Here is a 22,839-nt window from a genome sequence, read left to right as displayed (position 1 = left end):
GGGGGAAAGGATGGGGGTGCGTTGAAAAGAGTGGGAGTGGATGGCCCCGACTGTGGGTGGTAACAGAGGGAGAGACAGCGGTGGGACGCAGAGAACAGGGTGAATCCGGATGGTTCAGAAGTGTACGGGATGGGAGTTCTCTGAAGTCTTCTCTGAAGACTGGAGGGAAATCACGCCCGGCGGGCTCCGAACGGCCAAGGAAGTCTGCGGCAGGGGCGTGGCTGGGAGGGGGGTGCGTGACACAGGATTCCCCCACCCCCTTGGAGTTCCAAGACTTCTCCTTTAGTCCCTCCTCCTCCTTGGGAGTAACAAGCCCACCTTCCAATCAGAGCTGCGGGCTGGGCAAGAAGTAGCCAATGGCGTGGCAGGGGCGGAGCTGGGGAGGGGGCTCACACGGCTCGGGGAGGGGGCGCGGGCCATCGAGGGCTCAGGAACTGCGAAGGGCGAGCCATGGCGTTGGGGCTGCAGCGCATGAGGTACAGGGCTTCGGGGATAGCAATGATGGGGACTGGGGGCTCTCCTTGACAGGGGTGTGGGGGAACCCCTTATCCGTGGGGTGTGGCTCAAGTTGAGGACACCCTGGGGCTCACGACTGGGGACACATCCCCGACGCACGTTCCACCCTAGAGGGTTTAGGGGATCTGGGATTTACCCCATGAACTCTAGCTGTTCCCCCTCCCCAGGAACAGCCTTATGGTTGTGAGCTGCAATTTCCTGACACACGGGGTTCAATCCTCCTGCCTGGGAGTGAAACTCCAAGTTCCTATGGATTGGAAGTGGTTGAGTTTGATCAGTGGGCTCTCTTCCAAGAGACGCTTTCCTCGAAGCCCCAGAATTGAGGTTTTCTTGGCTGTCAGACTATTGTGATCTTGAAAAGGGATCCCCAAGTTGAGGTTTCCCAGACATAGGGAGTCTCTGGAAGACTCCACTTCTGACTTCCTGAAAAGAGATTACCTTTATTCTGTCCATCCTAACAATCTCCCAAGCTTCAAGTTGCCCTAGAAATGAGCGGAAAGAATGGCTCCTTAGAGTCTGTGTGGGACCCAACCAAGGTCCTTTATCCTTTCAAATAAGTGGGATGATAGCTGGGGAGGGGAGTTTACGCCTGTAAATCCAGCACTTGGGAAGCTACACAAGAATGATGATTTCAAAGCCAGCCTGGCCTACATGGCGAGTTCCAGACCAGCTTTGGTCTACACTAAAAAGAAAAAAAAAAAAAAACAGTAGGGTCACCCCTTTTCAATACCAACGGAACAGGCTTGACCCACTTCCCAAAGCCTGGTTCTGTGTCTCATTCATCTGCCCCCACCCAGTCTGCAATTGAGGGAGGAGGGCCCCACCCAAACCTATTTGAGGGACATCCTTCAGAAAGATGCCCTTGCAGATCAAGTGAGGAAAGCAGCGCCTCCTGCGGCCCGGCACAGCTGGGGCCGTCCTGGGTGGATTTCGTGTTCACCTTACAACAGGTGCAAAGGCTTTGGGACCATAGCCAGGTTGCCACAGGAGACACTGGAAAATTACCCTAGACCCTAGCATTCCCTGTCTAAACTGAGGCATCCCTCGAGTCTCGCCACAGTCCCTCCTCTCTGGCTTCCTAGGTCTGATTGGTTTTCTCTGCACTCCGCTTTTACCCCCATCTCAACCCACCCAGGCTCCCCTTCTCCCCTTCTATTCCAGGCTCTGGCTCTGAGCCCACCAGGGAACTCCATCCCCACCCCTTCTAGGCCAGTCCTGGCACCGCCTTGGAGAGCGCCCCCTTATGGTTGTGTGAGGGGCCCCTCTTAACAGAACCAGGGTACCCCCCTCCGCACCCAAAGCCAGCCCTTTCCTGTGTGTCATTCCACGCCGCCGCACACCACTAATAACTCGCACCCACCTCCCGGCTGAGATCCGGTCCCCTCCTGCGTCCCCAGGATGGCACTTGGCATCAGCGGGGGCTTGGGTAATGGTGAGTGGTTCCCTCTGGGCTACGAGCCCCCTTCTTTCTTCTAGCTTTCGGCTTCCAGCCATCTCACCTTTTGTGGGGGTGTTCTTGGGAAACCCAAATGGGCACATTGCCCCGAGTACCCACCCGAAAGCAGGGCTCCCCATAAAAACTGGACTAGTGACTCCACCCCACCAAATAATCAAATAACTATACTGCTGAGAACAAGTTAAGGTCAGAGAGGCTCCCCCACTGACCCTGTACCCCAAGTCCTTTCTCTGACCCAAACCTTGCCCCCTGGCCTCTCAGGTCACCTCCAAGCAAGATCAAAAGGGGTCTCTGCCCAGATACAAAGCTAAGCCTCCACCACACCTCAGATACTCTACAGGTTTTGCGAGTCCCCCACCCCCACCCCCCAATACCCAGCTGAGAGTCAGAAGAGAAACCCAGAATGTGAGAGAGAGGCTCTCTTAATTTCCTAAGCCTTTCAGGGTGGGGAAAGAGATGGGGTCTTTTCTCTCTCAGCTAAGGGGCCACCGGGCCCCAAGTCCCCCTTTCCAGGCCTCACCCTGGGCCTCTTGGCCACACCCTCTGTTCTCAGCTAGAACACAGAGTAAGGGTGGCAAAGTTCCAGGCGCACGTCCCAGGCTGGGCACGCTGCCAAGGGGTTGGAACAGAGCTGGGCCAGCTAGGGAGATCTGTAGCAGTGGTGGGACAAGAGGAAACGTCTTAGTCCACCAGGCAGAAGGGAGCGGGCAGGGGTCCCTTGGCTGGTGGGCACACCCTCCTGAAGATAGCATTTTAGAACGCAGGCCTCAAAGTCAGGGTTCAGATCCCCAAGCTCCCACTTCCTGGCTCTGTGATCTTGGCCTAGAGATTTCCTTCCCTGAGCTCCTGCTTCAAGTCTTGGAAAATGGGGGTCAAATCTTTCCCAGGGAGGAAACACGTACCCCTCCCCACACACACACCCAGTGAGGTGCCGGAAGTGAACAAACCCCTAGGGATTATTGTATGGCCTCTGGCAATTTCCGTCACCTCTCTGAGGTGGCTTCCTAAAGCAGGAAAGTAATAATGGGTGCAGGGTGGGTATGGGGCTTAACTGAGAAGCAGCTGAGCGAGGCAGAGAGGAAGGGGAATGGGGGTCTGGGAATTACCACCTGAGTGACACAGGACAGGGTGCCACTGCTCTGAACCTCAGGCTCAATCTGAGACAGGTGGACCTCGAACTCACTACATCCGAGGACGCCCATGAACTCCTGACCCTCCTGTTCCCCACCTTCTTATTGCAAGCCTGTGCCACCAACACCCTGTTTGTGTAGTACTGTGGGACAAATGCTCCAGCAACTGAGCTACATGCATCTCAGGCCCTGTTTCTACCTTTGGAAAAAAAAATACATTTATTTATTTCTGTACCTGTTGGGAGGGGGGTGCGTGCTTGCCCTCTAGAGTGGGTCAAGGTCAGAGGACACCTGGCAGGAGTCAGGTCTCTCCTTCCACCAGGTGGGTTCAGGGGATCGAATTCAAGTGGTCAGGCTTAGCCCTGTTTCTACATTTCTAAAATGGAGATCTTCGCTTCTGCTGCCTGTGATAGTTGTGAGGCTGGACTGGGGTCTCTAGTTTCTGAGTGTGCAACACACCATCACTTACTTTATTCCTTTGAAGCGTTCATGTAAAAGTTGAGTGTGTACTTACACACTCATAATAATACACGCACACATACTTGCATGCATGACTAACTGCACATGTATTATTGCACATTCAGAGACCCATAGGTTACTCCAGGGTACAAGAGACTCATCAACTTGGGCCTTTCATGACTAACAGTAGCCAATAGCCAAGCCTCGCTTGCAAAGCCTCTGACATATATTAACTCGTTTAATCTTCAAGCCACCATAGGATCCGTCGGGGCGATGCAATCCTATGACAGCAGCACTCAGGGAAGAGGCTGAGGCAGGAGGATCATAAGCTTCAGGCCTGTCTGAGCTACACAATGAGACTTTGTCTCCCAGCTCCACCCCCCATGCACCCAAACCCAAACAAATAGAAACCCCTTTGAGGAGGTGGAGGTTATTATATGGTGCCCAGGAAGGCTAAGCAACCTGCCCAAAGTCACACAACAAATGAGCAAGGGCGATAATGGTGTCAGGACTGGAACCCAGAGCCAGAAGAGGCAGCCCCCACTCTGTCTCACAGCTAGGCCACAAAGCCAGCAAGAGGCCCCTACTTCCCGTCAGAACATCCGGAGAACAGACTCAGAGGGAAGGAGGGTCCCTCTACAGCCAACAGCTGGCTCCTATGGAGGAAGAAGCCCTGCCACCCTAGCCATGGAGAGTAGGATTACAGAGCTCAGCTGCCTGGGAGGTGGGGCACCGGCCCCCCCCCCACCCCACTCCCCTTCTCTCTCCCAGTTCCCTCTGTCCCAGGGCCCCCAGCTCAGTGAGGACCGCCCACCCCCACCCTCTGGGCAGGAAGACAAACAGGGCTGGAACAGTACAGTACAGGACGGAATGTCCTCTAGGCAGGCAGGACTGAGGCCCCTGCCCCCACCAGCCAAGAGGGAGTTCACGGGGGCGCCCCCTTGGCTCCTCCAATACTAGGCCAGCCTGCCCCCTTCAGGGCCTCACACAGCCTTGCACTAATGGCTCCCCCCACCCTACCCACTGCACCCAGACTGAAACATTTTTTCAGCCCTCCCACCCCCAGAAGTGGCCTCTGCTCCCCCAGTTAACGACTTTTAGGAAAGAGCAGCCTCCTATCCCAGAGTCGACTTCCTGGGAGACTGGGGTGGGCATCACACAGAGTTGGTTAGAGAAAAGCACAGGAACCTCACTGACTGGGCTCAGCCAGATACTGGTTGTGTGATCTCTTGGGCAAAGAAAGGACTTCACCTTTCAGAGCCTCAGGTTCCCCTCTGCTAAGTGGGTTTAAAATTCGCCCCCTCCCCTGTCGAGGCCAGGCATAGTGACATGCCTATAGATTTATAATCCCAGCACTCAAGAGGTGGGGTCAAGACCAGAAGCCTAGGGTCATCCTTGGTTTGGGCTCCATGAGATGCTCTCTCAACTAGTAATTGGGTGCAGTGGCATACACTTTTAATCCCAGCACTTGGGAGACAGAGGCAGGCAGATCTCTGTGATCTACAGAGTGAGATCCAGGACAGCCAGGACTACACAGAGAAACCCTGTCTCAAAAGACCAAATAAATAAATACATAAAAATAAATAGTAATGAAGTTCCCTTGGGCTCCCCTCACGGTCAGATGAGTGTGCACAGGCACTATACATGTGACAAACACATAGGGCTGGTCAGCTGCTGCTTTGTGGGTTCGAAATCTTAGAAGCATCAATAATACTGAATATAAGACTAGATAGAATCTACCTTTTTTAAAAAGAAAAAAACTCAAAAGGAGACTTATGAGTCAAGTGTGGAGGCACAAACCTATAATCCCAGCACTAGGGTGGTAGAGGCACAGGATCTGGTGTTCAAGGCCAGCCTGAGCTACACAGGGAGACCATGTCAAATAGACTATGGTGTCAGATAAAGTTTGGGGTTTTGACTGCTTGGTTGCTTGTTTGTTATTGAGATAGGGTCTCATGTAGCCCAAGCCAAGGATGACTCTAGGCTTCCTCGTATTTAGACTAGGCTGGCCTCGAATTCAGAGATCTGCCTCCCAAGTGCTGGGATTAAAGGTGTGCGACACTATGCCCAGAGTTTTAAGTGGGTTTGGCACTTGGTGGGGAAAAATGACCTAATAGTGAAAACGGATAATTGATAGATATTAATATTACTGGTGAAAGATCTCTCTGTCTCTCTGTTTCTCTGTCTCTGTATCTTTCTCTCTCTTTCTCTCTCTCTTACCACACACACACACACACACACACACACACACACACACACACACACACACGGAAGTCAGGCATTTGAAGAATATTAAAGGGTAGAGGTGCTGAACAGAACGCAGGGGTTGGTTTGCTGTGTCACCCTAAGTGGGGCCCGGCCCCTCTTAGGGCCCCTTTGGTGTGTCGTTAGACTTTGAGATAGCTCTGTGAGATTCAGCTTGGCTCGGGAGGGGACACCCGGGAGGGAAAGGAACCTGGGAGGCTGCGGGCTCTTCGAGCTCCATCTCCCCTTTGGACTCAGGCCAGCTCTGCCACCCCCTCCCACCGGGAGGCCTCTCTGTCCCCCAGGCAGCATTTCTAGTAGGGAATTGAGCTGCAGATAAGTCCTGGAGAGGACAGAAGGCCTTAGGCACATATCCTGGGAGAGAAGCCTGGAGCAAGGTCCTGCAAGGAGGGCCTCATGGGCTGGGACCAAGACAGGTAAAATTGGGGGCAAGGAGAGGGGATTCAATGGGAGAAGCTGCCGGGGGCCCAGCGATGTTGCCGGGACCCAAAGCGGAGGCGTCCCACATATGTCCCACATATGACCTGTCATGTGCAATTTCCTTTCCACAGGTCGAGCACTGAGCTGCGGAAGGAGAAGTCGCGGGATGCAGCGCGCAGCCGGCGCAGCCAGGAGACAGAGGTGCTGTACCAGCTGGCACACACGCTGCCCTTCGCGCGCGGGGTCAGCGCGCATCTGGACAAGGCCTCCATCATGCGCCTCACCATCAGCTACCTGCGCATGCACCGCCTCTGCGCCGCAGGTGAGCCTGGGACGCCCCGCCCCTGCCTCCGCCCACAGCGGAGGCCCCGCCCCTGGGAAGCCTCTCCCTCCTCCCTGGCCCTGGAATCCCCTCTGAGGACCCGCCCTTCAAGTGCTGGACCAATCGGAGCTCTGGGCTCGGACTCCTTGGGAGGCCCCACACCTTAGTATCTAAGGGAGGCCCCTGGAGGCCTTAGGCTTGGGCTTTGGGGGAGACTAAAGTCTCTATCCCCTTAATTTTGTGGTTTTTCTCTTTTTTTTTCTTGATTTTGGGGGTTTGGGTTGTTGTTGTTGTTTTCCTTTTTTTTTTTTTTTTTTTTTTTTTGAGACAGGATATGACTGTGTAGCTCTGACTGGCCTGGAACTTGCTATGCAGACCAAACTAGCCTTGAACTCACAGAGATCTGCCTGCCTCTGCTCACCCACCCCCTCCCACCCATTCACCCTGACTTTAAGTGCTGGGATTAAAGGAATGCACCACCTCATTGGCAATTTATGTGTTTGTTTTCTTTTTTGCATACTGGAGGTTGAACCCAAATGAAGGGGTGTGGTACCCAAGCACTCTACCACAAAGTCAAGCCTCCAGGCCCTCACTGGGGAAGTCTATGCTGGTACTCTACCACTGAGCCACACCCCAGCCCCTCTCTGGGGGATTCTAGGCTGGGGCTCTACCACTGAGCCACACCCCAGTCCCTCACTGGGGGATTCTAGGCAGGGGCTCTACCACTGAGCTACACCCCCAGCCCCTCACTGGGGGATTCTAGGCAGGGGCTCTACCACTGAACCACACCCCCAGCCCCTCACTGAGGGATTCCAGGCAGGGGCTCTACCATTGAGCCACACCCCAGCCCCTCAATGGGGGATTCCAGGCAGGGGTTCTACCTTGAGCCACACCCCAGTCCCTCACTGGGGGATTCTAGGCAGGGGCTCTACCACTGAGCCACACCCCAGCCCCTCTCTGGGGGATTCTAGGCTGGGGCTCTACCACTGAGCCACACCCCAGTCCCTCACTGGGGGATTCTAGGCAGGGGCTCTACCACTGAGCTACACCCCCAGCCCCTCACTGGGGGATTCTAGGCAGGGGCTCTACCACTGAGCCACATCCCAGCCCCTCACTGGGGGATTCTAGGCAGGGGCTCTACCACTGAGCCACACCCCAGCCCCTCACTGGGGGATTCTAGGCAGGGGCTCTACCACTGAGCCACACCCCAGCCCCTCACTGGAGGATTCCAGGCAGGGGTTCTACCTTGAGCCACACCTCAGCTCTCTTTTTACTCTTTTGACACAGGGTCTTACTAGGTTGCTCAAATAGTAAGAACTTGAACTAACTTGGTAGACCAGACAAGACTTGAATTTTTGATCCTTCTGCCTCGGCTTCATGTAGCCAACATACTTAGCCCATCCTCGTCCACCCGAGGAAAAGGCTCCCCAACCATTATTTTAAAATTCCTAGAGGACTCTCTTCATCCTCTCCCTCTTCTCCTCTAGTTCAATTTCTTATTCTCTTAGCAGCCACCCAAGGAAGCGCTTGCTTGCTCTCTCTGTCTCTCTCTCTCTGTGTCTCTCTCTGTCTCTCTCTGTCTCTGTCTCTCTCTCTCTGTCTCTCTGTCTCTGTCTCTGTCTCTGTCTCTCTCTCTCTCTCTCTCTCTCACACACACACACACACACACACACACACACACACTCAGACTCCTGAAATTGTTTCTAAAACCAAATAGAAATTTGAAAATGTTTCATTACAGAGGGTCTGCACATTAAATTCCCTTGCCTCATAGAATTTGGCGGAGGCGGGGGGGGGGGGAGTGTACCCCTTTAGAATTCTCTCAGCTGTCCTCTGACTGCCATGTGCACAGGAAATAAATGAAACGTAATGGAATTCTGTCTTCTGGAAGCCCCTGACGTTTTAGAATCCTGCCCATCTGTTAGGTCATTCATACCCTCCCGCCAAGAAGTCTAGAAAACTCCATTACAACTCTAGAATTCCAAGAGCCCCCAGGCCTCTTTAAGTTCGACTCCTCCAAGAGTTCAGTCTTAGAATCTTGGGGGATTCTATGTCCCCTCTGGGAGTCCATGTTCCTGCTTCCAAAGTTTAGTGGCCTTGACCTCTTCTTTGGGACTCCAAGGCCCTAGGATTTTCTCCTACTCACTCAGGCTTTTCTATGAGTTCATGTGGGTGAGGAAAGATGGAGGGAAACGAGCCAGGGTGGATCCATGACTGACCACAGCTGCTCCATCCTCCCCCTCCCCGCCGGCTTGGGCACCAGGGGAGTGGAACCAGGTGGGAAAAGGGGGAGAGCCACTGGATGCCTGCTACCTGAAGGCCCTCGAAGGGTTCGTCATGGTGCTCACCGCCGAAGGAGACATGGTTTACCTGTCGGAAAATGTCAGCAAGCACCTGGGCCTCAGTCAGGTGAGCTGCCTGCTCTGTACCTGTCCCTCCCACAGTGGTGAGGCTGGGGGGACCGTGGTTCCCCACGACCTTAGTTCTTCCTTTATGAAATTCACAGTGCGGCAGAGGGGAGAGAGGAATGTCACCAGACAGAATGGTCGATGCTGTATGGGACAGCCCAGATGTAGGAAATGTGGCACTGAGAGGCCTGACCCAGCCTGGGAGGAGATGCACTTGGGGGGGGCTGCTTAGAAGAAAGAACGTCTTAGCTGCAACCTGAATGGCTTAGCAGTGAGGACCACAAATGTACCTGGAGGAGGTTGGCACACGTAAAGGCCCAGAAGTGAGATGAAAATGGAACACTTTGGAGAAATGACCAACTTGATCATGGACAGAGGACAGTGGGAGAAGTTGGGAGGTGGGGAAGGTCAGACAGTTCAATGGGTCAATAATGTGTGTTCATGTGAGGTTTGTCTCCAAGGTGCTGGGAGCCATAGATGGAGTGAAAACAAGGGAGAGGTTGTTCTAAAGTGGTAGGACCGTGTTTACAGTTTAGAAAGGGAACAGCAAAGGATGAAAGATGAGGAGGGATCAGCAAGAAGAGGATACCCCCCAGGCGGGAGCAGAGGAGCTGGGGAAGGCATCTGGGGACTGGACCTAACTTTAGTTCACCTTTAGAGTAAACCCTGTATGAGAAAGTTTGTGTTCTTTTTTCTCTTTCATGTAAATGGCTGTACAGTGGACCTCTGATCCTTCTCCCTGATGCATACCCCCACTTCTGGTACCAATTTCTCTGTGAGTGTGAACTCTCAGAGTCAGACAAGTGACTGCCCCAAAGTCCTAAACTAGAAAGTGATAGAGCCAGCTACCAAATCCAGCTACAAAAGGTGTTATTGGAAGAGTCCTCTGTCACCCAGATCCCATCCTGGACGCTTTTTCATCTGTGTCCCCTCCTCCTAAACTGAAACAAGTAACAGACTCTTTGACCTGCCCAGGGGGTGTGACTCACCCTTTGCATTTGTGACTCCTGTTTTTATTTTATTTGTTTGTTATTACACGTAAAAGTTTATCTATTTTATGTGTCTGGGGGAGACTGACTCTGGGGGAGGATTGTGAGCGCACATGGGTACACTCATGCATCATGTGCATGACATGTGGGTCCTGAATATATGTATGTACATTATGTACATTGCAGGTGCCCTCAGAGGCTAGAAGGGGACTGGACCCCCTAAAACTGGAATTACAATCAATTGTCAGCCACCTGATATGAGTCCTGGGAACTGAACCCAGGTCTTCTGTAAGAGCAGCAAGTGCTCTTAACCAATAAGCTGTTTCTTCTCCATTTTTTGTTTTTTAGTTTTTGTTTTGTTTTGTTTTTGAGACAGGGAGTCCTAGCTTGCTTGGAGCTCAGAGAAATCCACCTGTTTCTGCTTCCTGAGTGTTGAGATTAAAGGCATGGGTCACCCCACCCTGCATGACTTATTTTTAAAGAATGTTCTTACTCCAGAGAGCCACAGATTCACTTCACTTACAATATTGAGCTCCCTTTGCCCCTTTAAAACAGCATTCCATATAGCCCAGGCTAGCCTCAAACCCACTATGTAGCCAAGGATGACCTTGAACTTCTGATTCTCCAGCCTCACATCCCCATTTCTGGCATTTTGGGTACTTGACACAGTGCCCAGATGTTGTGTCTGGGATCAAATCCAGGGCCTGGTCCGCACTAAGCAGACATGCTACCAACCTGGCTACCTCTCTAGCCCAATACATTTTTTTCAAACATGACCTCCTCAAAGAAAGTATTCAGGGCCACTGTCTTTAAACTAGTATCTCATTGTCATGTGACCATACCCAGATGCTTCCCAGATACACATGTGGGTGCACACCACCCAGTAAACTCTGAAAGACAAGGCTCCATCTATGATCTGTCCAATCATTTAGCATGGGTCCTAGTAAATATTGGGTACTGATAGCTGGTTGCTGAATGAATGAGTGAGTGAATGAGTGACTGAGGAGGCTGATGACCTTCACCAGACGCCTGACTTGGGGCTGACGTGATAAGCAGAGGAGTAGAGCCAGACCAGGGGTCCTGTTAAGTGTGTCTTCTCTCCACTACAAACTCTACCCTTTCCTCAGCTGGAGCTCATTGGACACAGTATCTTTGATTTCATCCATCCCTGTGACCAAGAGGAACTCCAGGATGCCCTGACCCCTAGGCCAAGTGAGTGCCGTGCAAGCCCGGACCCCACTTTTCAGGGTAGGAAACTGACCCAGCCCTCCTCTCCCTGATCTGGAACATCCACATAGAGAAAAGTGGAGAGAACTGGCTATGCCCTGAGTGCTCCCTTCCCTGGGGACTCCCTTCCCTGAGTGCTCCCTTCCCTGATGGCTCCCTTCCCTGATGGCTCCCTTTCCTGGGGACTCCCTTCCCGGAGTGCTCCCTTCCCTGGGGACTCCCTTCCCTGATGGCTCCCTTCCCTGGTTCCAGGCCCCAGCTTTGGAGATGAGGCTGGGAGACTTTAAGATTTTATTTTTGCCAGATTTAGTGGCACATGCATTCAAGCCCTGCACTCAAGAGGCAGAGGCAGGAAGATCTCTGTGAGTTCAAGGGCAGCCTAGTCTACATAGTGAGTTCCAGGACAGCCAGGAATCCAGAGAGACCCTGTCCCCCAGAAAAATATAAAAGGAAGGAAGGAAAATTTTGTTTTTATTTTCTTTTAAGTGGGGGGGAGGGGCGGGGAGAGAGAAGGGATGATATGAACTTGCATGTGACTTCAGAGGCCACCAAAGTGGGTTTTAGAATTAAAGGTGGTTGTGAGCTGCCTGACACAGATTCTGGCATCCAAACTCAGGTCCTCTACAAGAGTAGTACCCACTCTGAACCGTTAAGCCATCTCTCAGGCTGGGGAGAGTTTAACATTCACTTAGTAGCATGCCCCCTCCCTGTGCCTTCCCAGGCCTGTCCAAGAAGAAGCTGGAAGCCCCCACAGAACGCCACTTTTCCTTGCGCATGAAGAGCACACTCACCAGCAGAGGGCGCACGCTCAACCTCAAAGCTGCCACCTGGAAGGTAGGCTGGGTCATGTCTCAGTGGGGTGGGATTTGGGGTCTCACGGGCTCGGAGATTTGCTGGAACTCCTTCAGACTGAGTCCGATAGGGTATTAAAGCACCTATGAATTGAGTTTCCGGGGGCCAGACATTGAGGATGGAAAGGTCCTCCGCCTCCTGAATTAAGTTTCCCGAGGGTTGGAATGAGGATCCCAGAGCTCCCCACGACTTTCTAGAATAATCAAGGATCTTTTCTCTCTATGGGACCCAGACGCATGTCTCCCAGCCCCGTGGGTAGCCTAAGGCTAAGATGGGTACTGACAACGCCCCACTTGACCTAAAGGTGCTGCACTGCTCAGGACACATGAGGGCCTACAAGCCCCCTGCACAGACGTCCCCCGCCGGGAGCCCTCGATCCGAGCCTCCCCTGCAATGCCTGGTGCTTATCTGTGAAGCCATCCCCCACCCAGCCAGTCTGGAGCCCCCTCTGGGCCGAGGGGCCTTTCTCAGCCGCCATAGCCTGGACATGAAGTTCACGTACTGCGACGAGAGGTAGGGAGTGGCTTTGTGCAGAACCACACCCATCCACCATCTCCTCTCTGTGGTTTTGCCCCAGATTCTCATTCATTCATTCATTCATTCATTCCCTCTCTCTCTCTCTCTCTCTCTCTCTCTCTCTCTCCCTCCCTCCCTCCCTCCCTCCCTCCCTCTTTTCTCTCTCTTCCCCTGCCCCTCTCCTTAACCGGCTGACCACCTCCTGAGGGAGGGGATTACAGGCGAGCTGGCGATGGAACCCAGGACTTTGTGCATGCTAGGAAAGCACTCTGCAGACGAAGCTGCTGCGTGCTCAGAAGCAGAGACTCTAGGTTCTGACTTGGGCTTCCATCCTGGATCTGTAACATTGACCAAGTGACTTCATCTCTCTGCCCCTCAGCTCTCCTGCAGGAGAACAATGTTCCCGTCTTTTATCCCTGCTCTCAGTACTCTGGCCTCGCATAGGGCAAAGTACAATGCAAGTGTCTCATTTTCCGTCTTATCCATTTTCAGTCTTTCACATCGTTTTCTTTATCTTCTCTGCCTCTTCATTTTCCACCTTTCCTACACACACACACACACACACACACACACACACACACACACACACCATATTATTTTCTTTTTTCACTTATTTATTTACTTATTGTTGTTGTGCTAGGGGTGGAATGCAGGGCCTCATTGGCACATGCTTGGCAGGGCCTCCACCACTGACCACACCCCCAGCCCCTCACTGGGGGATTCTAGGCAGGGGCTCTACCACTGAGCCACACCCCCAGCCCCTCACAGGGGGATTCTAGGCAGGGGCTCTACCACTGACCACAACCCCAGCCCCTCACTGGGGGATTCTAGGCAGGGGCTCTACCACTGAGCCACACCCCCAGTCCCTCACTGGGGGATTCTAGGCAGGGGCTCCACCACTGAGCCACACCCTCAGCCCCTCACTGGGGGATTCTAGGCAGGGGCTCTACCACTGAGCCACACCCCAGCCCCTAGAGAATTCTAGACTCTACCACTAAGGCATGCCCTTGAGATATGGCCTTGCTGAATCTCAAGCCTCAAATTCACAATCTTGCCTCAACCTCCTGGGTGCTGTCATTACAGGTCACCACACTCTACTCTTTCTGTTTCTTACCCCCTCCTGCCTTTCTGTTGCTACTCTGTCTCTCATCTCGCTGTTGTTGACACCTGCCCATTGCCTCCATCTGGGCCTTGACCAGTACCTCTCCGATTTTACTCCAGGATCGCAGAAGTCGCTGGCTACAGCCCTGACGACCTGATTGGCTGTTCTGCCTACGAATACATCCACGCACTGGACTCCGATGCAGTCAGCAGGAGCATCCACACTTGTAGGTGACCAATATGTCCCTAGGCCAGAGCCAGCTGCTGCATGGCCCCACCTAACAGCAATCCCTGGTCTCCTGAACCAGAAACCCAGGGCTTTGTGGGTCTCCTGCCTCTCCCTGAACCCCAAATGCTAGGGCCTGCATTTTTGTCTTCTGTGACCTCTCATTCCTAATTGCAGCTTCCTGAGCTTTCTGTCCCCAAGTGTCTCTGCTGTGATCCTGACCCCTATCCATCCTATCCCCAGTGCTGAGCAAGGGCCAAGCAGTAACGGGGCAGTATCGCTTCCTGGCCCGGACCGGAGGCTACCTGTGGACTCAGACTCAAGCGACAGTGGTGTCAGGGGGACGGGGCCCCCAGTCAGAAAGTATCATCTGTGTCCACTTCCTGATCAGGTGAGCAGAGGGATGTAATGTGTGTGGAGGGATGCATAGGCAGAATTGTGTATTGTGTATGTATAAGGAAGTGTATATGTGTGCCTGTGTGGAATGCATATGGCCATAGGAACATGCATATGCCTCTGTGTGTGTGTGTTTTTTTTAAAGACAGAGTTTCTCTAAGTGGCCTTGACTGTCTTAGAACTCTATGTAGACCAGGCTGGCCTCAAACTCACAGAGATATACCTGCCTCTGCCTCCCAAATGTTAGGATTAAAGGTGTACAACCCCAGGCACACCCTTTAAAAAAAAAATTATGGGTGGTAGATCTGTGGGCTGGAGAGATCGCTTAGCAGATCTATTCTTTCAAAGGACCTGGGTTCAATTCCCAGCACCTACATGGTGGCTCACAACCATCTGTAACTCCAGTCCTAGGGGATCGGGCACCCTCCTCTGTGGGCACTACACATACATGGTGCACAGTCATATAGGCAGGCAAAGCATCCATACACATAAAAGTAAGTAAATATAGATTTTGCTGGACAGTGTTGATGAATGCCTTTAATTCCAGCACTTGGTGGGGGCAAAGGATCTGTGTAAGTTCAAGACCAGCCTGGTCTACAGAGTGATTTCCAGGACAGCCAGGAATGTTACACAGAGAAACTCTGTCTCAAAAAGAAAAGTGTATTGGTGTTTTAAGATAGTGTCTCATGTAGGACAGGCTGGTCTCAAACTCACAGCAAACTTCCTGGCTCTGGAGTGCCAGGATTACAAATGAAACCACTAGATCCAGACCAACAGTTCCTTTCTCATGGTAACTGGTGGTCATTAGAGAATGAATGGACCGATGTTTATTTATCCATATGCCAGCTGGGGGACTTTGGGCTGTTTCCTGTTTGAGGGGGATTATACAAACAGCCATTATAAACATTCTCAAGTGGGATTTTGTGAGAACGAAAATTTTCATTTCTCCTGGGTAAACATCTAGGAGTGGAATGGGTGGGTCATATGTTTCCATGAAAATTTAACTTTCTAAGGAACCGAAAACTGTTTTCACAGTGCTATGTCATTTTGCATTCCCTTCAGCAGTTTATGTGAATTCCAGTGGTCTCCAGCCTTGCCAACATGTTATATTGCTGCATATTTTCACTTTAGGAATTCAAATTGATAAAATTTGGAGTAGAGTACCTGCTTAGAATGGCCCACAGAGGAAATGGGGAAATGGCTGGGGGGTGGGGAATATGGTGGGGGAGCTGAGCTCTGTCTGCATAGAATCTCTCAGAGAGCAGCTAGGGGCATGGCTCAGTAGTAGAGCCCCTGCCTAGAATCCCCCAGTGAGGGGCTGAGGTTTGACTCAGTGGTAAAGTCCCTGCCTAGAATCCCCCAGTGAGGGGCTGGAGTGTGGCTCAGTAGTGCAGCCCCTACCTAGAATCCCCCAGTGAGGGGCTGGGGTGTGGCTCAGTGGTAGAGCCCCTGCCTAGAATCTCCCAGTGAGGGGCTGGGGTTTGACTCAGTGGTAGAAGCCCTGCCTAGAATCCCCCAGTGAGGGGCTGGGTGTGTGGCTCAGTGGTAGAGCCCCTGCCTAGAATCTCCCAGTGAGGGGCTGGGGTTTGACTCAGTGGTAGAAGCCCTGCCTAGAATCCCCCAGTGAGGGGCTGGGGTATAGCTCAGTGGTAGAGCTCCTGCCTAGAGTCCCCCAGTGAGGGGCTGGGATGTGGCTCAGTGATAGAGCATTTGCCTAGAGTGCACCAGTCCAGAGTCATTCAGTCACTGTTTAAGGCCACACAGCTCAGAAATGGCAGAGCCGAGATTTGAACCCAAGCTAGTAGCTTCAGACAGAGTCCTTGTTATCAACCTCTGTGTAGTGATGCTTAACTGAGAGGTGTTTGTGGAATGAATAAATGAATGAGCTCCATGTGGCCTGTGTGCATATATTTGACACCAAGTACGTGGAGGTTTGTGTGTGTGTTCTTTTCCTCTAAATGCTTGGGTGTCTACAGGCATTCCTCTATGTCTGTGTGTACCAAGTGTGTGCCTGGGTCACTATGCACATACTGTCTTCCAAGGGGATAAAGGTGGCTGTCTTAAACTGGTACATCACCAGGACAGGTTTAGTGAGAGTAGAGTCATAACTTCTGCGTGCTGCCCTATGGGATGCTTATGCTAATGGTGCAAATGAATGCATGGTCCTCAACCTCAGACCCACTCCCCCAAAACCAATTTACCCAGCCAGCATTTGAGTTGTCTCCAGAGCCAGAGACTGTGGGATGGGAGGTGCGGGGGGACAGAAAAAGGATGTATTTATAAACCTGTTCCCTTGAGGATGGAGATGTCTATGAATAGAAGCTTCTCAAATAAATGCTTATTCATAGAAACGTAGCTATGAATTCTTCATATTTGGAAATGTAATGAAAAATATGGTTCTTTTTTTTTCTTTTTTCTTTTTTTTTTTTTTTTTTTTTTTTTGAGACACAATTTTCTATAGAGCAGACCAACATCAAATTCACTATGTAGCTGAGGCTGATCTTGAACTCCTGACCCTCTTGCTTCTGCTTCCTAGGTCTTGGGATTATAGGCAGCAGCCGTCAAGCCCAACAAGTTCTGTTTTGTTTTGTCTTGTTGAGACAGGGTCTTATGGTGGCAGCTCAAGCCAGCCTCGAACTCTCAAACTTCCTGCCTCAGCCTCCCAAGTACCAGAAGGTATGTTGGCTCCACCACTCCAGGCTTTAAGTTTCTTTTCAACACCACTGCAGGAGCTAGGGACATAGCTCAGTGGAGGGGGGGTTGCTTAGCATGCATGAGATCCTGGGTTCAATCCTCAGCACAAGAAACAAACAAACCCATAAATAAATAAATGCCATTACAGGTTGAGTCTCCCTTATCCTAAATGTTTGGGAGCAAAAGCATTTCCGAGGGGCTAGGGATGTCATGTAGCTTAGTTGGTAGAACACTTGCCTAGCATGCACAAAACCTAGTGTTCCACCCTCAGACCCCATAACCTGAGCATGGTGGTATGTGCCTGTCATCCCAGCACTCAGGAGGTAAAGACCAGAGAGAATCAGAAATTCAAGGTCATCCATGGCTACTTAACGAAGCTGAGGCCAGCCTGGGCTACACGAGACTCCTCTCAAAACAAACAAAATAAATCCTGATGTGGGAAATTGTTTTCCGGCAAATTCCCTTCAATTTCTAGGTGATGTGGCCTCTGCAGGATGACACTGGAAGCAGCCACCTGGGGGCAGGTGGGTGGGCACGGATACTCTCTGACTCCTGCTTTTCTTTCTCCCCGCCCACTCCCAGCCGGGTAGAAGAGACAGGCGTGGTGCTGTCCCTGGAACAAACAGAGCAACACACTCGCAGACCCCCTCAGCGGGGTACCTCCTCGCAGAAGGGTATCCCTGGCAACGGTCTAGGTATGGATCAAGGCCATTGTGTCCTCAGGACCCCTAGAAGAAAGGTCAGATGCATTCAGGTGGTTCACAAAACCTGCCTCTCTCCCCTTGTCCACGCACCCACCAAGACACACCGATTTCCTCTCAGCTCTCGAGAGACACGCCGCAGGCCTTTTTTTATTCACCGCCTTTCCACATGCAGTTCCTCCACTTAGAATTGCTTTTCCCTGCAGTCCTCCCTGAATCCATGAGTGTGATGATGATCCGCTTGAGTTTCCTGTCGCCTTCTCTTCCTCTGCTGTGGTTCCCTACCGCTCACACTTCCCTTTCTCCTTGTTGGGGAGGGGGGTCTCCAGCCAGTCTCAACACACAGGAAGGAATGGAATGGCCAGATGCTGTTCGCAAGCCCCTAGGCCCTTCCTCAAGAACCCTCAGGGGCGCCACAGCAATCTGACTATGAAACGGCCTAAAATGAGGCCCTGCAGCCCCTCCTCTCTAGCAGTCAACACAATGGCTGCTGAAGATGTAACCCTCATTCCTCTAGGCTGAGCACAGCAGAGCAGGATCTGGCCCTCAGCCCTGTGAAATCGCACTGTGTTCCATTCATCCTGCAGACCCACCTGCTCCCCGGATCCTGGCCTTCCTGCACCCTCCGGCCCTGAGTGAGACCCTCCCTAGCTGCTGACCCTCGCCGTTTCTGCAGTCCAGACCTGCGCCGCCTCATGGCACCCATCCTGGATGGGCCTCCCATAGCCACCACCCCCAGCACCCCACAGGCTACACGGAGACCCCAAAGTCCTCTTCCGGTAAGCAGTGACACCTCTCTGAGCATACGGAACCTGTGCTGCTCAGGCCTCCGGCTTGAGCCTTGCTGTTCTGTTTTCAATTTCTCCATCTTAGGGATGAGATGGGGTTTCTCTAAGACCTAGGTTACAAGATAAATATGGTGGGAACACACCCATGATCCCAGTACTTGAGAAACTGAGGCAGGGGCTTGAGTTTAAGGCCAGCCTAAGCTACACGATAAAACCTTGCCTCAAAAAATCAAACAGCCAAGCATGGAAGTGCACTCCTGCAATACCAGCACTTGGGAGGCCAGCCTTAGGTATGCGGTGAGTTCCAGACCAGCCTGGAATGAGATCCTGTTTTAGTTTCATTCTGTTGCTGAGATAAACTGTCTGGCGAAGGGAGCTGGAGAGGATTGCTCAGTGGTTAAATGCTTGCTCTTGCAGAAAACCAGAGTTCAGTTCCCAGCGTCCACATTGGATGGCTCACAACCACTTGTAATTCCAGCTCCAGAGGCTCCAACACCCTCTTCTGGACTCCGTGGGCATCTGCACTCATTGTGTACATGTGCCTGCACACACACACACACACACACACACACACACACACACACTCAGAAAAGAAACTCAGGAGGCAAAGGGTTTATTTTGACTTGCAATTCTGGGTTCTATTTTATCATTGCAGGGAAGTCACAATGACAAGAGCATGAGACTGCAGGTCATATCACATCTATAGTCAGGGGCAGAGAGAAATGAATGAATGCATGCTGTCTTGTGCTCAGCATTATTTCTCCATTCTGGGGCAGTTTGGGACCCCTGACTGGGGGATGATGTCACCCACAGTGAACCGGGTCTTCTCGCATCAATTACGTTTAAATTTTGTGTGTGTGTGTTTGTCAACATGTACATATGTGCAGAGCATGTGTACCCCCGCTTCCTGTGGCAGTCAGAAGAGGGCATCAGATGCCCCAGGACTGGAGTTATGGATGGTTTTGAGCCACCATGTGAATGCTAGGAATCGAACTGGGATCCTCTGGAAAAGCAATAAATGTTCTTAAACGCTAAGCAATTTCTCCAGCCCCTACCTCCATTAACTAACTAAGACCATCACCCACAGACATCCACAGGCCAACTCAATATGGACAATCCCTCTTCCTAGCTGACAAACCACCACCAGACCCTGCCTCAAAGTAATAAATGAATGAATGAATGAATGAATGAATGAATGAATAATGATGAGATATACCTGTAATCCCAGAATTTGGGAAACTGGAGACAGGAAGGTCCTAAATTCTAAGTCATCCTCAGCTATATTGTGAATTCAGGGGTCACCTTGGTCCACCTGAGACAATGTCCTCAAAAAAAAAAAAAAAAAAAAAAAAAAACCACCTTTGTTTACACTGCTATTTGACCCCCTGGCAAGCTCCGGTTTAAGACCCCCTACCTCTACCCCAAGATCTTTTCCAGACTCAGTCTGCTCTGTTTCCCTCCAGGCTGATCTCCCAGATCAGTTGCTTGGGGGTTTAAAGAATGCATGCAGACTCGCCACTGCCCGGAAAAACAAGACTGTGGAGACAGATCTAGATAAAGCTCAGGTGAGGACTGGCATGGAGGGGTCAGCTTATCTGGCTTTACAGAAGGGTCATGGGATGGATGGATGGATGGATGGATGGATGGATGGATGGAGAGAGAGAATTGGATAGGTAGAACATTGTTTCATTGGCTGGGGATGGGAAAGGGAGGACAGATGGATGGAGAGGGAGACAGAAAGAAATAGAGAGACAAAATGACAGAGCTAGAGAGGTAAGAGAGAGAGGCAGTGGCAGAGAGACAGAAAAACAGGCATCCAGATAGAGACAGAGACAAAGACAGTGGGGGGGGGGGAAGCAGGGTACAGAGACTTGGAGAGACACGGAGACAAAGAAGGGGAAAGATGGAAAGAGACGGAGGACAGACAGGGGTTAGGAAGAGACAGAGATGAAGAAGGGGAGACAGACACACAGAAAAGAGAGACAGAGTAACAGAGACAGGGACAAAGAATAGATACAGAGACAAAGAGGGAACAGAAAGAAAGACAGAGCTATGGGCTGAGCTGGGGAGACATGGTCAAAAACACAGCTGTTGTTTTTTTGGCCTTTTTGGGGGGGCCGCCACCTAGCTCCCAAACAAATCACACATGGAGGCTTGTTATTACTTTTGAATGCCTGGCCTTAGCTTGGCTTCTTTCTTGCCAGCTTTCCTTAACTTTAAATGATCCCAGCTACCTTTTTGCCTCTGGGGCTTTTCCTGTTCTCTTACTCCGTGGCTTGCTGTGTGTGTGCAGCTGGGTGGCTGACCCCTGGAGTCCTCCTCCTTCTCTGGCTACTAGCTCTCCGCTCTCCTCCATCTCTTTTCTTCTTTTATGTCTACTCTCTGCCTGCCAGCCCCACCTATCCTTTCTCCTGCCTTGCTATTGGCCAGTTCTGTATTAGACCATCAGGTGTTTTAGACAGGCACAGTCACACAGCTTCACAGAGGTAAACAAATGCAACATAAACAAAAGTAGCACACCTCAAAATAATGTTCCACAACACACAGCAAGAGAGAGACACAGAGACAAAGACAGAGTGACATAAATGACAGCGGTCACTGGTACCATGCCTTACAGTTAAATGGGAAAGACAGGCAGCATCATGTCCCTTTAACCCCAGGCCACCTGATTGATCTCTGTGGAAGGGGACTGTACCCAAGGAGAACCATTGCAGCACTTTAGGAACTGACTGCCACACAGGCTTGGTACCCATTTGAGAGATAGGGCAGGAAAAAATCAACACTTCAGGCGAGCACCTCAGAGGAGTTAGCACCCAGCACCCAGCCTAGGACCCTCCCCTCCCCACCCCCAGGCCATGGCTCCTGCTGTAAACTCCCTCCTGCCCCCTTACAGGACCCTGACACTCTGGACTTGGAGATGCTGGCTCCCTACATCTCCATGGATGATGACTTCCAGCTCAACTCGTGCGAGCAATTGCCCAGAACCCACCGCAGACCTCCCAGGGTGGCCCGCAGACCCCGTGCTCGGAGCTTCCATGGCCTGTCGCCCCCCATCCCTGAGCCCTCCCTGCTGCCCCGTTGGGGGAGTGATCCACGACTGAACTGTTCCAGCCCCTCCAAGGGGAATCCTCCCACAGCCTCCCTAATGCCTGGAACTCGGAAGAGGTGAGCCACAGTGAAAGAGGGACTTAACACAGGCATATAGAAGGTCATTGCTCACTCTCCTGCATCAGCCCCATCCCTCAGCATGCTTCCTGTCTCCACCTCTCTAGCCAGGACCTCCATGTTCCCAGCATATGCCAAGTTTGTTCCAACCTCTGGAACCATTACCCGGAGCCCCCTACTGGAGGTTCCTCCACTGCTATAACCCTTTACCCAAATCCCACTGCAGCCAGGAATCAATCATTAAGACACATTTACATTTGACTTATTGACACTTTTTGTTATAAGAAGAAGAAATTGGGGCTGGGAATATAGCTCTTTGGTAGAGAACTTGCCTAGCATCCACCAAGCACCTGCCTAGAATCCCCTAGTGAGGGATTTGGGGGATTAGATCAGTGGTAGAGCACTTGCCTAGAATTTCCCAGGGAGGGGTTAGGGGCGTGGCTCAGTGGTAGAACAGCTGACTAGAGTCTCCCAGTGAGGGGCTGGAGTATGGCTCAGTGGTAAAGCACTTGCCTGGCATCTCCAATGAAGGTTTGGGGGTGTGGTTCAGTGGTAGAGCAGTTATCTAAATCCACCAGTCCAGATACATTCAGTCACTGGTTTAAGGTCACGAAGCCCAGCCTCTCACTAGGGGATTCTAGGTAGGTGCTCAACTGCTGAGTCACACTCCCAGCCCCTCACTGATGGGTTCTAGGGCAGATTCTCTAGTGCTGAGCTATATTGCCATTGTGGGGAAATGGATGGATGGATAGATGGATGGATGGATGGATGGATGGATGGATGGATGAGTGTGTGGATAGAGAGATGGGGAAAAGAATCAGTGGATGGGTAGATGGGTTAGGTAAATGGATAAATGAATAGATAGAAAAAATATCAATAGATGCGTGGATGGGGGGGGCTGGAAGGTGAATGGGTGGTTAGATGGATAGATGAATATGTGGGTAGAGAGAAGGATAAATGGAAAAACTCAGTGGCTAGATGAATGAATGGCTAGGTGGATCTTGAAAGGGTGAATTAATCAGAAGAACGGAAGTATAGATGAATCACCAGATGGATGAATAAATGGAAGATAGAATGATAGCTGAATGAGTGAATGAATGAATGTATACATGAATGAGTGAGTGGAGAGATAGGTAAGTGGATGGATAGAGTAGGTGGGGAAAGGAATGCACAGATGAATGAGTGACAGACAGGAGGGGTGGGGAGAA

The 22,839-nt window shown here is 51.6% G+C and overlaps 1 protein-coding gene across 1 annotated transcript; it reads left to right on the top strand.

Moving 5' to 3' along the window:
- Nucleotides 1–430: 430 nt before the first annotated feature.
- On the top strand, nucleotides 431–21,635 carry LOC118576340 (hypoxia-inducible factor 3-alpha-like). Its single transcript, XM_036176635.1, is given in 13 exon segments — nucleotides 431–476; nucleotides 6,378–6,568; nucleotides 8,832–8,977; nucleotides 11,093–11,177; nucleotides 11,914–12,026; nucleotides 12,349–12,557; nucleotides 13,782–13,888; nucleotides 14,131–14,278; nucleotides 17,560–17,672; nucleotides 18,266–18,321; nucleotides 18,323–18,457; nucleotides 19,930–20,031; nucleotides 21,360–21,635. Coding segments are annotated over 13 exon segments (1,707 nt in total). The 5' UTR covers nucleotides 431–450.
- Nucleotides 21,636–22,839: the final 1,204 nt, after the last annotated feature.

The sequence above is a fragment of the Onychomys torridus genome, unplaced genomic scaffold (genome assembly GCF_903995425.1).
Source record: "Onychomys torridus unplaced genomic scaffold, mOncTor1.1, whole genome shotgun sequence".
Classification (NCBI taxonomy): Eukaryota; Metazoa; Chordata; class Mammalia; order Rodentia; family Cricetidae; genus Onychomys; species Onychomys torridus.
The sequence above is the reverse complement of the archived record's forward strand: the minus strand, read 5'-3'. Positions and strand labels throughout refer to the sequence as shown.